This window comes from Salmo trutta, chromosome 34, assembly GCF_901001165.1.
Source record: "Salmo trutta chromosome 34, fSalTru1.1, whole genome shotgun sequence".
In the NCBI taxonomy this organism is placed as follows: Eukaryota; Metazoa; Chordata; class Actinopteri; order Salmoniformes; family Salmonidae; genus Salmo; species Salmo trutta.
Window position 1 is genome coordinate 29,645,668 of NC_042990.1, and position 15,622 is coordinate 29,661,289.

Here is a 15,622-nt window from a genome sequence, read left to right on the forward strand (position 1 = left end):
TTGCCATGTCTAATGTGTAGTCGTGCTATTTTAGTGACTCGAACGTTACTACAAAACCTATGGGCTAAAAAAAACGTGAGCTGACGTTCTAGTTGATTTGGACATTTCTGACCAGTTATAAATATCGCTCTAGTGCCACGTTCACGTGCTAGTCGGCAATAGGAAACTGACAATTATGGCTTGCTAACTGGTTGTTGTTATACAAATGCCAGGTTCAACGAAAAAGCAATTCGGAAATTTCAACGTTCTCTAGTTCTGACTAGTACAGGCTTGGGAAATTATTTTCCATGGAGGGCCACATTAGAATATATTTTTGCCATCGCAGGCCAGAATCATATTACAGGATTATACATCATGTGTATGACTGTGTTGACAGATATATCAACTGTAAATAACGTCCAGATATGCTACTTATTTTACTTTTTTAACATGCACAGAAATTTGCCACATCAATGTTCTCCTTCTGGTAGGTATTTTCATTATTAAATATGCAATGAACTACATGGAGGGAAAAGTACACGGACAGAATTCTTGTTAACGGGTTTGCACAAAAAACACAAGAAAGACAAATGAAAAGCAGATAGCACAGCCTCAGTTTCACAGGTCCTGAAATTGTCAACCATCACTTTTATCTCTATAAGGTTATCACCACCCACCCACCGCCTTGCATAATGAAGCAGACAGAAACACACCCTTATCTGCATCTGTGGCGTCTGCATCCTCTGGCCATCTGTCCCGTGAATATATGCAAACACTGATTGGAAGATTGTGTGAAATGAAATGGCAGTTCCAATTGCTATGTTTTGATCAATTGATTCTGTTAAATGCCACGGTGGTGGTGGCTTTTGATGAACGGTATGACATTTCTGTCATTCGAAGATGACCTATCCCTTGCTCAGCCCTCACAGAACCGTTTGTAGCTGTCTTAAGAATGGCAGAGAGAGAGTGTGTGTGTGTGTGTGTGTGTGTGCGCCTGTGTGTGTGCGCGTGTGTGTGTGCGCCTGTGTGTGGTTTAAGTGAGTGTATTGAAGTGTGTGTATACACTATATAAATACGGTGTCATGGAAAACTACGATCACATTGCTCAACTAACGGTGTATTTTAAAAGCAGTATTATAAGGATGCAGGTGAGCTACAGATTACATATGTATTCTGTATATTAGAGAGAGGACAACCAGTGAGATAGAGGGGCCAGCTCTCCCTATATGTCTGTCTAAATGTCTATCCATGCCGCCACAGCCCCAGATCCATTGAAAGAAAAATGTTGGCTTCAGCATGTTACATTGACTTCAGCAGTACTTCATACCTATGTACACCCACAATTCTAGAACATACCAAATACAAACAAACATAAAGAATATGGAGCCCCCCAGTAAAAGCCCCTACCCTAACCCCCTGACCCCATCCCAGCTGCCCACACTGAAAGGACTGAGGGGGTCACGTGATCCTGTGCCCCACGCGATAGTACATCCGTTACATAGGGACCGATTGTTTAAGGATTCTGCTTCCATCAACAGAAAAAACAGAGGGGATAACTTTTTGGAATTTAGCCCAGTGGAGTTCTCTTTCATTTTCCTATCTCTCCTCCTCGGCTTGCAACATCTCTCCTTCTCTCTCTCTCTTTCTCTCTCCCTCTATCCCTCTCTCCCTTTCTCCCCAGAAAGGTAGACGGTTAAGAGAGTACTTTTACTGAAGAAACAAGGTAAGGGGCATCCTAAATATATCTATATAATGTTGCCTTGATAAAAATGTATAGTTCTGACAAAGAATAAGTCACTCAACTTAATGGTGAACAGAAGTCCAAAAGGTAAAGACAATGGTGAACTAGTGATTGAATAAGCATTGATCAAACGCAATTAATTAAGTGCTTGGCAAAAGAGCTGATGTTTAACGCTGCTAGTTGTAAAAGTCCATTCCATGACAGTGTTTGTTTATTATATATGGAGCACATGTTCATATATGTTAACAGGTCTCATTTTAAGACTCAGCTACAGTTGAAGTCGGAAGTTTACGTACACTTAGGTTGGAGTCATTAAAACTTGTTTTTCAACCACTCCACAAATTTCTTGTTAACAAACTATAGTTTTGGCAAGTCGGTTAGGACATCTACTTTGTGCATGACATAAGTAATTTTTCCAACAATTGTTTACAGACAGATTATTTCACTTATAATTCACTGTATCACAATTCCAGTGAGTCAGAAGTTTACATACACTAAGTTGACTGTGCCTTTAAACAGCTTGGAAAATTCCAGAAAATTATGTCATGGCTTTAGAAGCTTCTGATAGGCTAATTGACATCATTTGTGTCAATTGGAGGTGTACCTGTGGATGTATTTCAAGTCCTACCTTCAAACTCAGTGCCTCTTTGCTTGACATCGTGGGAAAATCAAAAGAAATTAGCCAAGACCTCAGAAAACAATTATAGCCCTCCACAAGTCTGGTTCATCCTTGGGAGCAATTTCCAAACGCCTGAAGGTACCAGGTTCATCTGTATAAACAATAGTACGCAAGTATAAACACCATGGGACCACACAGCCGTCATACCGCTCAGGAAGGAGACGCGTTCTGTCTCCTAGAGATTAACGTACTTTGGTGCGAAAAGAGCAAAGGACCTTGTAAAGATGCTGGAGGAAACGGGTAGAAAAGTACCTATATCCACAGTAAAACGAGGCCTATATCGACATAACCTGAAAGGCCACTCAGCAAGGAAGAAGCCACTGCTCCAAAACCGCCATAAAAATGCCAGACTACGGTTTGCAACTGCATATTGGGACAAAGATTGTACTTTTTGGAGGAATGTCCTCTGGTCTGATGAAACAAAAATAGAACTGTTTGGCCATAATGTTTGGCCAGTATGTAAACTACTTTGTCTTTTCGATTTTGTTGTCCACTGTCACCATGTCACACTTATCCCCAGTGTCGAGACTAGTACTAAACGTATTCATGTTTCTATTGAAGTCTGCGCAACAGTGTGTGCTATAAAGATCATAGCATACAGATACAGGTGTGTCTAACTCCCTCACCCCCTCCCCAGTATCAGTACAGGTGTGTAACTCCCTCACCCCCTCCCCAGTATCAGTACAGGTGTGTAACTCCCTCACCCCCTCCCCAATAGCAGGAGCTATGAAGTGACCATTGCAAACTGAGTGTTTGTCATGTAATACCTCATATAATCCAGGTGTGTTTATCCCTCCTCTTCCCGTGCAGTACCAGGCAGCGGCCACAGCAGCATCTCTCAGGATGTATAGCTTCATGGGCGGGGGCCTGTTCTGTGCCATGGTGGGGAACATCCTGCTGGTGGTCTCAATGGCAACAGACTACTGGATGCAGTACCGTCTATCAGGCAGCTTCGCCCACCAGGGCCTGTGGAGGTACTGCATGTCGGGCAAATGTTACATGCAGACGGACAGCATCGGTGAGACCACACACCATGGAGGGGTCAGGGGATGGAAGGATATAGATTATATACAGAGGGATGGCAATGACCACCTGATTTAATTCTAAATGAGTTATGATAACAGTCTGACTTGGTCTGATGGAAGGGAAGGTCTAAGTGAGTGCATTCACTGGCAGAAACTTAGTAAATGGTTGCTTTACTTCATGATAGAGACCTGTTGCTGAGAATGTCGGGCCAGTAATCGAAAGGTTGCTTGTTAAAATCCCTGAGCCACTAGGTGAAAAATTGTTGTTGTTGTGCCCGTGAGCAAGACACTTAAACCTAGTTGCTCTGGATAAGCGAGTGTGCTAAATGCTTATAAATGTTAAAATGTCTTGAACATGAGGAGAAATGTTACAAAAGGGTACCACCTAGTGTCTGGGCATGACACTACAATACCATTAATTTTCACTCTTGGCTAGAAGAAGGGATGCATTTGACAAAGGCTTCTGTTATGTCACCCTGCACACCTCTTTCACTGTTGGCCTCTAGCGTACTGGAATGCCACCCGGGCCTTTATGATCCTGTCAGGGATGTCGTGCTTCGCGGGCATCATTGCGGGCATCCTCTCCTTCGCCCACTTCTCCGCCTTTGAGAGGTTCCACCGATCCTTCGCTGCAGGGATCATGTTTTTCATCTCCAGTGAGTCTCATATCACACACACACACACACACTAGTTTTGTGCAGTATATTCACCTCTTATATCCCCCTTCCTTCTCCCAGCTTTATTTGTTCTGCTGGCGATGGCCATCTACACGGGTGTGACAGTGAACTTCCTGGGCAAGCGCTTCGGTGACTGGCGTTTCTCTTGGTCTTACATATTGGGCTGGGTGGCACTGCTCATGACCTTCTTTGCAGGTAAGAACTGACACACAGGATCAATCGCAGTACTCAACCAACCCAGTCCAAAAACAAGCAACCCCCAACCCCCAAGTGTTAGCAGATCTGAAGAGACCAGATGGTTAAAAGCAATATGGTGATGGTTTTTCCATAGCCTTCCACTGGGTTAGGGGAGCCTGGCTGCATCATATTGCTGACGCCTATCTGAATCCATCAGACCTGATGGAAGGGTAGTGGCTGAAGGGAGGGTATGTCTACAGCTGGATTCTGATGCAATGTCCATTGTCCATTAACCTGTATGTGCTCTGTGTTCCAGGGATATTTTACATGTGTGCCTACAGAATGCATGAATGTAGGAGAGGGGGCGGCCCTACACGCTAGAGAGAAAGACACAGCAAGATACACAAACTAAAAAGAGGACCATTTTACACTAAATGAATGACCATGTTTATCCAGAGAGGCCAACATATGACAGAAAGCCTTTGCGACTGCATGGGCCTCCATTCCCTGATGTTTCCAATGGATTTCCTGGATAAATAAAGGCTGGCTGACACTGCAAGGGTTATGATATCTCCGTAGTGCCTTTTTCAAGAGATGGCTTTTTGTACATGCAAATGTATTGTAGTTTTGATAAGGAATATGGGCAGTGATGCTGACTTTACAATTTCTCATATTTTCAATAAAGTTCCTCTCTAAATGTTTTGTTGCCTCTAAGTTGATCCTTAATGCAAGGGCCACCTTTCAATGGCTTATTTTCCTTATTTTCCATCCCTTTCTGAGAAGAGGTTTCAGTTATGGGTTGTTTTAGTGAGGATGGCCGTCTCACAAAGTTATACCACAAGATGGCGGCACTAAACCAGTTTACATGAGCAGGGCTTTGCACATAATGCTAGATGAGTTGCTTCTGTTGCCTGGGAAATCCCATAGCCAAAGCTACCGGATGATGGTGAAAGAGGACCACACCTTGCAACAGGTAAAGATTTGTCATACATTGTGGATATTATTTTCCTTGTTCTATATCTACCTCAATGAATCATGTTTTACTCTCCCAGAGGCGAAGCATTAAAGAGTGGGCCCAAGGTGGCCCCAGACACAAGCTGAAACCTCCAGGACATATCAAGATGCTTTTTATAGTTGAGATCAAGTTTATACATTTCTTGGCTGGGCTGATGAGACAGTGGATTGCGCAGTCAGATGGAAAATAGTAAATTGACTATTTTCACATCATAGATTTACCCTGTGGTAATACTGGAATAGACACCAGCTGGAATGCGGTTTTAACCAATCAGCATTCAGGATTAGACCCACGTCAGCCACCTGTTGTATAATCTGTAATGATGACAGTATTGCACAACCAAGTGGAAAACAATACATCAAGGTAAAATCCAGAAGGTTTCTCAGGGGGTTCACTAGGGCTACATGAACTGGCATGATGTCAACAGTCTGACAGGAGATAAGAATCCCACACGCTGAGTGAAGCCAGTCACCTTTATTTCACAGCTTAGTTGTTTGTGATAAAGGGCTTCCCTCAAACCCCAGCCCTCGTCCTGTGGAAACTCCCATTGTCCTTTACGGTTGTTGACGTCTTTAAGAATATTTTTAGTTTAACAGAACTACTGAAGGAACACGGGGGGGGGGGGGGCATAGACAATGAGAGAAGAATGGGCTAGAATGTGAGGAAGAACAGAATGTGACGGATAATTCCTGGACCACCGGGGTGGGGTGGCAACATGTTCTTTCCAAGTCCATAATTACAGCTTCCTCCTCGACTGAGATATTTGGCAATTATCATCATCTGGAAGGGAAAGTAACAGTAAGCGTTGAGGTAATGGGTGATTGGGCTATTCCTGAACCACAAACCATGACAGAAATGTAAATACATAGTCGCCAAATGCATACCTCTGTCCAAATGTCCTTACTTGGTGCCTTTGGCATCCTTACTTGGCCCCCTTTGTCCACACAGTGTACTGTTCTGGACAGATGTATTCAATGCCAGTAACAGTGAATCTGGACAAGCAAATATGTAATGGGTCCGCACTGAAAAATATTTTGTGTAAAGCTTTCTTTTCTTTTCTTATTTTTACTGCATCATGGATACCATAGTGTCTCAGTCGTTTCGGCTTAACAGCCTTCTCAGTGTTAAGGTCTTCATAAAACCAGTAACAGTGACAGCAAAACTGGTTGTCTGCAAACAGAGGGTACATTTGGGGATAGTTCTCCACCATCACGTGGTTCTAGAGAGTCACAAGTGGATGCTATCTGTACTCTTTGACAGTATTACACATAGATTTGTTTGTGTGACAATGTTTGTCTGGGATTTTCTACTTGCACATTCATCTTCTGCACATCTATTCACTCCAGTGTTTAATTGGTATATTGTAATTACTTTGCCACCATGGCCTATTTATTGCCTTACCTTCCTTATCTTACCTCATTTGCACACACTATATATATACTTTTTCTACTGTATTATTGACTGTATGTTTGTTTATTCCATGTGTAACTCTGTGTTGTTGTGTGTCAAACTGCTTTGCTTTATCTTGGCCAGGTCGCAGTTGTAAATGAAAACTTGTTCCTGATTAAATAAAAGCGAAATACAATTAAATAAATACAAATTATGGTCTGAAAGATGTTTGCCAACCTACTGATCAAATTCCTCTTCTTTTTGTTGGCTGAACTCTCTCTCACACACACACACACACACACGAAGAAACGCACGCACACAAGCACGCACCCACCAAACACGCATGGCATCCATAGAGAACCATGAGGATGTTGAAAAGGCTATGGTGGTGAGCTTTCTTCATACAGCAGCATCACAACGCAGTTAAAGTACTTACAAATAAGTAAATTAAAGTTATCATATAACCACTGTGGGCACACTAAAAAGTCATTCATTTGGGTTTCACAGTAGGTTATAAATGATCAATCAATACATTCTCAGTCTGCAGTGGAAGAATCGATTCCAAGGTCAAAAACCTTGAACATAACTCCAGGAAACTTTAGCAATAAAGGCGTCACATGCCGTCAGAGACCAGCCTCTCGGTCGGTCTCTGTCTGAGGTATGGCTAGTCAGACTGGGCCGATGACACCTGGTTGTGTAGAAAGTCAAAGCAGTCCATAATCCTGATTGTGTAGACCTGCAATTATTATTCTCAATTATTATTATTATTTCATTATTATTCTCAGTTCAAAAGAAGTGATCCTCTTTCTCCAAATGAAGGTGAGCTATAGCTTCATAGACAGATGTTCAGACAGCTGTGTATACACATGGTGTCACGGATACTTAGGGCAGGAGGAAGGAGCAGAGTCAAATGCAGGATACTATTGTCCGGTAGGGCGAAGTTTATTGACACCCAACACACTAGGTGAATCAAAAGCACAGGGATCGCACAATACCCCAAAAGGGAAACAGGTAATCCAATAAAGAGGAAAAATACGCACGGGGCGCAGCCCGGCTAGAATCAATACTCCAATATATAAACGCTGGCGGAAAAACACAACGTACAACACCACTGCCCGCTGACAAACAAATAATCCCGCACAAAACACAAACCCAAAGGAACAAACTAAATACCCCCCCTACTAATGACAGAAAGGAAACAGGTGCGGACCTAGACAGACAAAACACAACGAACACAGAAACATCGATCGGTGGCAGCTAGTAGACCGGCGACGACGACCGCCGAGCGCCGCCCGGCCGAGGAGGGGCACCATTTTCTGTGGATACTGTGACACATGGTCACATATGGATGCAGCCAGGTCACTATATAAGTCAGTATTCGACGTCCATCCATGTTTGAGGACGTCGAGAGATGATGTGGAAACCGGTCACCACAGTCAACAGTGAGCGCTGTTACCTTCAAATAGGTTTTGGTTTTGCTAGGGTGTTGTGGATGGGTGTAAGCATCTGCCTCTGATTCCAAAGGTTGCAAGTTTGAATCCAGTGATAGAAAGTTATTTTTGTTTTAAGCCTATCCCAAACCTTAACCCTTACCTTAAAAACCATTAAAAAAAATAATAAAATCGCCTAAAATGACATACCCAAATCTAACTGTGTCACGTCCTGACCAGTAAAAGGGGTTATTTGTCATTGTAGTTTGGTCAGGGCGTGGCAGGGGGTGTTTGTTTTGTGTGTTTTTGGTTTAGGTTCTATGTTTTCTATTTCTATGTTTAAATCTAGTTTTCTATTTCTATGTTGTGTTTTTGGTAGAACCTCCAATTGGAGCCAGCTGGTTGTCGTTGCCTCTAATTGGAGGCCATATTTAGTTGAGGTTGGTTTCACTTGTGTTTTCTAGGTGGTAATTTTCTGTATAGCCTGGGAGCCTTATGGAACTGTTTTTCGTCATACGTTTCTTTTGTTTAAGTGTTTTCATCAAATAAATTAAGTATGAGCACTTTACCCGCTGTGCCTTGGTCTGTCCTTAAAAACATGCGTTTTTTTGTTTTTGTTTGTTCCATCATCTTTGAAATGCAAGAGAAAGGCCACAATGTATTATTCCAGCTTAGGCACAATTTAGATTTTGGCCACTAGATGGCAGCAGTGTATGTGCAACGTTTAAGACTGATCCAATGAACCATTGCATTTCTGTTCAAAATGTTGTATCAAGTCTGCCCAAATGTGCCTAATTGGTTTATTGATACATTTTCAATTGTGCACTCTCCTCAAACAATAGAATGGTATTATTTCACTGTAATAGCTACTGTAAATTGGACAGTGCAGTTAGATTAACAAGAATTTAAGCTTTCTGCTCATATCAGATATATCTATGTCCTGGGAAATTGTCTTGTTACTTACAACCTCATGCTAATCACATTAGCGCTACCGTCCCACGGGGGGGTCACCAATCCCGTAGAGGTTTTAACGATTCAGAGTTAATGCCTAAGACTTCGGTGTTAATGCCTAAACTGAACCTTAAACACTTCAGAATTTGACGTTTGAGAAACATGGATGAATGTCTAATTCTCTCTCTCACACACACACACACACACACACACACACACACACACACACACACACACACACACACACACACACACACACACACACACACACACACACACACACACACACACACACACACACAGACACACACACACACACACACACACACACACACAACATAACTGACTCTCACGCAAAGTATAAGAGTTCCATAACCCTCCTGTATTTTTGTCCCTGGATTGTGTCTGTCTGGGGGTGGAGTGAGCTGACACAGCACTGTCCTATACAAATTGTCCCCATCCCACCCTTGTCCCTCATCCGTCCCATGGGCCTCTCTGTGCCCCCACCCTCTACCCCCACCCTCTACCCCACTCTCCCCCAGTGTGGCCCCCTTTGTTCCAACAGAGGAGTGCCAACAGCTCCCTAAACTAAACGCCTGCTGTCCTCTGACCATTTCCTCTCTCTGACTACACTTGTTTATGAATTATATTTCCAGACACTACTAGTTACTTTTTCTTTTACATTTCTTTAAATGTGAAAACGTTTGCCAAGACAATGCTTTAACTCTTTTCCCGAACGGAAATCAACAGTTGACATTAACAAACAATTTAATGTATTTTTTCTACATTTTGACTCTGCTGCTGGTTACATTTGTATTATGATGGGTATTGTGTTCCATTATTAGACAATGAGTCATACATGGACGGTTGTTTAAAGATACTTTATTGTGCCTCACAAGTGAAAACTATGGTGGTGTTTATTTAGTGCACACAATACACGCGACAGAGAGATAATAATAAACATTGCACAGAAAATAAAAATATATACAATTTACACATCTTGCCGCATCATAAATAAAGTCTATGTATCACTGAATATGAAGTGATTCTTTGACTTTGAATACACAACTTCTGACAGGGGATCTGTATATGTTTTGAGGGTGTTTTTGAAGGACAGCCCGGTAGTATAAGATGTTTGGTTGGTTGGTTGGTTGAGTGAGTGAGCGGTTCTTCAATGTCAGAGTAATTGTACTACCTGAATACCATCCAAAATGGCTGACAGACGAAGATCTTGTTGATGACCAAGATGTCATAAATCATTATTTGTCCATGGAGAGTGTGTTGTACCCCTTATCCACATACATCTTTCATTAGTATCCCACTAGGATCTTCTATCGACGGATCTTGGCACCTTGGGCAGACTAAACATGGAACTCAGTGAATCGCACTCAGGAGTCACTCAAACTGAAAAAGAACAGTCGGTCCGACTTGGATCCAGCCCCTTTCTCCGCATGACTAGGATCCAATCGCCTGCTCCTCTCATCCCATTGATCCAGACAGGCTTATCTGTCTATCACTGGTTTATCCCTATAAGGATACAGCTGTCTGGATGACTGCATGGGAAAATGGATCCATCTGGTTAGCCAACAGTTTGACAATAACCTCATACAGTAGGCCTAATGGTCAAGGTAGTGCACTATAGGGAATATGGTGCCATTTGGGACACAGCCCTAGTGTTTTCAGTGGCTAGGGGCTGTATCTTATAGACTAACGGGATAGTACTATAACATTATTTTAAATGATAAACTGATTTGACTTGCTCCCAAGTGGCAGAGCGGTCTAAGGCACTGTATCTCTGTGCTAGAGGCGTCACTACAGACACCCTGGTTCAATTCCAGGCTGTATCACAACCGGCCGTGATTGGGAGTCAAATAGGGCGGCGCACAATTGGCCCAGCGTGTTCCGGGTTTGCCGGGGTAGGCCGTCATTGTAAATAAGAATTTGTGCATAACTGACTTGCCTAGTTAAAAAAAGGTTAAATTAAAAAAATAAATTAAAAACTGCTAGGCTATATCTATGAACAGTTATGTTAACTTATAATGGTATTGTAAAATCTAGAATAAATGCATAATGTGGAACACCTCCCAACTCTACTCATTAATATTTAGTCAAGTGGAAAGAAAAAATGATGCCACAACAACTTGTCATTGACTCCCCCCAGTCCCAACCTCCACCTCCGCCTCCACCTCCCTTCTGTCATCAATTCTTTCTCCACTGTCATGCCTCGTGAACCCATGATGCACCTCACCCCAACCCTGGCCGCATCATCCTCCCTTAATTAAATCAAATGTATTTAGAAAGCCATTTTTACATCAGCAGATTTCAAAAAGTACCTATACAGAAACCCAGCCTAAAACCCCAAACAGCAAGCAATGCAGATGTACTGTAGAAACACAGTGGCTATGAAAAACTCCCTAGAAAGGCAGGAACCTAGGAAGAAACCTAGAGAGGGACCAGACTCTGAGAGGTGACCAGTCCTCTTCTGGCTGTGCCGGGTGGAGATTATAAGAGTACATTAAGGGCAGATCGTTCTTCAAGATGGTCAAACGTTCCCACAGTAGACGACCAGCAGAGTCATACTAATCCTCTCTCACTCCGTTTGCAATTAAAGTAAGGATTCTGTAGACCGCATGGCTCACACAACACACAGCTATGTGATTCTGTAGACCGCATGGCTCACACAACACACAGCTATGTGATTCTGTAGACCGCATGGCTCACACAACACACAGCTATGTGATTCTGTAGACCGCATGGCTCACACAACACACAGCTATGTGATTCTGTAGACCGCATGGCTCACACAACACACAGCTATGTGATTCTGTAGACCGCATGGCTCACACAACACACAGCTATGTGATTCTGTAGACCGCATGGCTCACACAACACACAGCTATGTGATTCTGTAGACCGCATGGCTCACACAACACACAGCTATGTGATTCTGTAGACCGCATGGCTCACACAACACACAGCTATGTGATTCTGTTGACCGCATGGCTCACACAACACACAGCTATGTGATTCTGTAGACCGCATGGCTCACACAACACACAGCTATGTGATTCTGTAGACCGCATGGCTCACACAACACACAGCTATGTGATTCTGTAGACCGCATAGCTCACACAACACACAGCTATGTGATTCTGTAGACCGCATGGCTCACACAACACACAGCTATGTGATTCTGTAGACCGCATGGCTCACACAACACACAGCTATGTGATTCTGTAGACCGCATGGCTCACACAACACACAGCTATGTGATTCTGTAGACCGCATGGCTCACACAACACACAGCTATGTGATTCTGTAGACCGCATGGCTCACACAACACACAGCTATGTCTGCTCTGCCTCCTATAGCCTACACTCGTGGAAAAAAAGGCGTTATCTTGAACCTTAAAGGGTTCTTCGGCTGTCCCCATAGGAGAACCCTTTGAAGAACCCTTTTGATTCCAGGTAGAACCCTTTTTGTTCCGGGTAGAACTATTTTGGTTCTAGGTAGAACCCTTTTGGTTCCAGGTGGACCCAATCAAATCAAATTTCATTGGTCACATACACGTGACCAAGCAGATGTTATTGCGAGTGTAGCGAAATGCTTGTGCTTCTAGTTCCGACAGTGCAGCAATATCTAACAAGTAATCTAACAATTCCACAACAACTACCTAATACACACAAATCTAAGTAAAGGGATGGAATAAGAATATATACATATAAATATATGGATGAGCAATGACCGAGCGGCAGAGGCAAGATGCAATAGATGGTATAAAATACAGTACAGATGTCCAGGAGGAACAAGAGAACAATGATTTAGAAGAGATAGGATGAGTAATGCAAGAAATGTAAACATCATTATTAAAGTGGCAGTAATAAAGTGACTAGTGATCCATTTGTTAGTGGCCAATGATTTCAAGTCTGTATGTAGACAGCAGCCTCTCTGTGTTAATGATGGCTGTTTAACAGTCTGATGGCCTTGAGATAGAAGCTATTTTTCAGTCTCTCGGTCCCAGCTTTGATGCACCTGTACTGACCTCGCCTTCTGGATGGTAGCAGGGTGAACAGGCAGTGGCTCGGGTGGTTGTTGTCCTTGATGATCTTTTTGGCCTTTCTGTGACATCGGGTGCTTTAGGTGTCCTGGAGGGCAGGTAGTTTGCCCCTAGTGATGCGTTGCGCAAACCGCAGCACCCTCTGTAGAGCCCTGCGGTTCTGGGCGTTGCAGTTGCCATACCTGGCGGTGATACAGCCCGACAGAATGCTCTCAATTGTGCATCTGTAAAAGTTTGTGAGGGTTTTAGGTGACAAGCCAAATTTCTTCAGTCTCCTGAGGTTGAAGAGGCGCTGTTGTGCCTTCTTCACCACACTGTCTGTGTGGGTGGACCATTTCAGTTTGTCCGTGATGTGTACGCCGAGGAACTAAAAACTTTCCACCTTCTCCACTGCTGTCCCGTCGATGTGAATAGGGGGGTGCTCCCTCTGCTGTGACAGCATCGGTAATGTGTTTTCGGACCCTCCAATGGTCGTATTCTCGCAGGGCAAAAATCTCAGAGACGAATTAGTAAACTCTGATTTACCACCCCAAAATACCCATGCACAATGTTTATTTGCGCATCTACTGGATGGAAACTACAAGTGAAATGGCTGTGCTTAATGCAATGGCACTTACAAATGTAGATCCTTAAACACCCCCAAACAGGGAAACAGATCCCAATCAAAGGTGTTATTACGTGCTCCACTAAGGCAGTTATTTATCTTATAACTTGTCCTTTTGGTAAAGATTATGTAGGTAAACGAAGAGCGAATTAAAAGCACGAATCTCAGAGCGTTGTTGTCACGACTTCCACCAAAGTCGGCCCCTCTCCTTGTTCGTGCGGCGTTCGAGAGTAAATCAGGATGTGGGTAGGTTTCTGCGGTCATATTGCCAGGCCCCGGCCGGGGGAGTGGGCGGCGTTCATCCCCTGGGCAGAGATGGTCCAGAACTCACTCAGTCACTCCTCCACTTATCTCTCTCCTTTCCAGTGTGTACTGGGGTATCAGCCGGTTCTGGCACCGTGGCATCAGAGCCAGATCGAAGCTCCTGCGGTGGATGAATGGTTTAAGCGCTCGGAGGAGACCTGGGACGCCGCCCATGTGCACCTGCCCATGTGCACTGCGAGCGCCGACTGCCACCGCAGTGAGGCCCCGGTGTTCGCACTGGGGGACCGGGTCTGGCTCTCGACCCGAAACCTGCCCCTCCGCCTGCCCTGCCGGAAGCTGGGTCCGCGGTTTGTGGGGCCATTCAAAGTCCTGAGGAGACTGAATGAGGTATGCTACAGGTTACAGCTTCCCCCAGATTACCGTATTAATCCCTCGTTCCATGTGTTTCTCCTCAGGCCGGTGGTGGTTGGTCCACTCCAGGAGTGTGAGGTGCGGGAGGTTCCTCCGCCCCCTCTGGACATCGAGGGGGCCCCAGCGTATGCTATTCGAGCCATCATGGACTCGAGGCGTCGGGCGAGGGGCCTTCAGTACCTCGTGGAGTGGGAGGAGTACGGTCCGGAGGAGAGATGCTGGGTGCCGGTGGAGGACGTCTTGGACCCTTCGTTGCTGCGGGAGTTCCACCGTCTCCATCCGGATCGCCCTGCGCCACGTCCCCCGGGTCGTCCCCGAGGTTGGTGTCAGTGTGCTGCTGGAGCCGCTTCAATCTGCTGGAGCCGCTTCAATCCCCCAAATACCTGTTCATTATTTAACCCTCTGTTCCCCCATGTTTGTTTGTGAGTGATTGTTTCTATGTAGGAAGGTCCGTTATTGTGGGTTCTGTTATTGTATTGCATTTATTATATGTTGAGTAAAATAAATTTTATTTACTCATATCTGCTGTCCTGCGCCTGACTCCTATACACCAGCTACACACAGACTTCCTTACAATCGTAGCACCATTTGGTGCAAAAACTCAACGTACCCACTTTTTGGAAGCAAGCTACTCTATTTCGTCCCTATGTTATATCAGCATCAAACACGTCACCCTCCCAAGGAGATGGGGTGACCACGACAATTTATAGTTAAAATGAGAGGCTGCCTGGATCTTTCTGTCTCAACGTAGACTTTGATCTGAAGCCATTCTTGTGATTATTGGGATTTTGCCTATGTAGACTATGTAGTCAATTGCATTTATGATCAGATGTTATCCTTTCATGCTTTCTATATGTTCTATTTATATCTGTAAATTAACCAATGAATCAAGCCACAGCCGGCCATGATTACAGACACCTGTGTGTCCTTTGCCACTATATAAACTAGTGACCCGCAGTGTTTGTCATTATAAACTGGGTGGTTCGAGCCCTGAGTGCTGATTGGCTGACAGCCATGGTATATCAGACCTTATACCATGTGTATGACAAAAAAATACTTGTATTACTATAGTTACATTGGTAACCAGTTTATAATAGCAATGCGGTACCTCGGGGGTTAGTGATATATAGTATGGCCAATACACTAAGGGCTTTGTCCAGGCACTCCACGTTGCATCGTGCTTAAGGACAGCCCTTAGCCATGGTATATTGGCCATATACCAC

At 44.0% G+C, this 15,622-nt stretch overlaps 1 protein-coding gene across 1 annotated transcript; it reads left to right on the forward strand.

Annotated features, from left to right (window-relative positions):
- Positions 1 to 1,555: 1,555 nt before the first annotated feature.
- Positions 1,556 to 4,979, forward strand: LOC115173220 (lens fiber membrane intrinsic protein). The gene is made up of 5 exons (XM_029731136.1): positions 1,556 to 1,702; positions 3,210 to 3,417; positions 3,931 to 4,080; positions 4,162 to 4,296; positions 4,595 to 4,979. Exons 2-5 carry the CDS (start codon positions 3,243 to 3,245, stop codon positions 4,657 to 4,659), a joined length of 525 nt encoding a protein of 174 aa, XP_029586996.1. The 5' UTR covers positions 1,556 to 1,702; positions 3,210 to 3,242; the 3' UTR covers positions 4,660 to 4,979.
- The last annotated feature ends 10,643 nt before the right edge of the window (positions 4,980 to 15,622 follow it).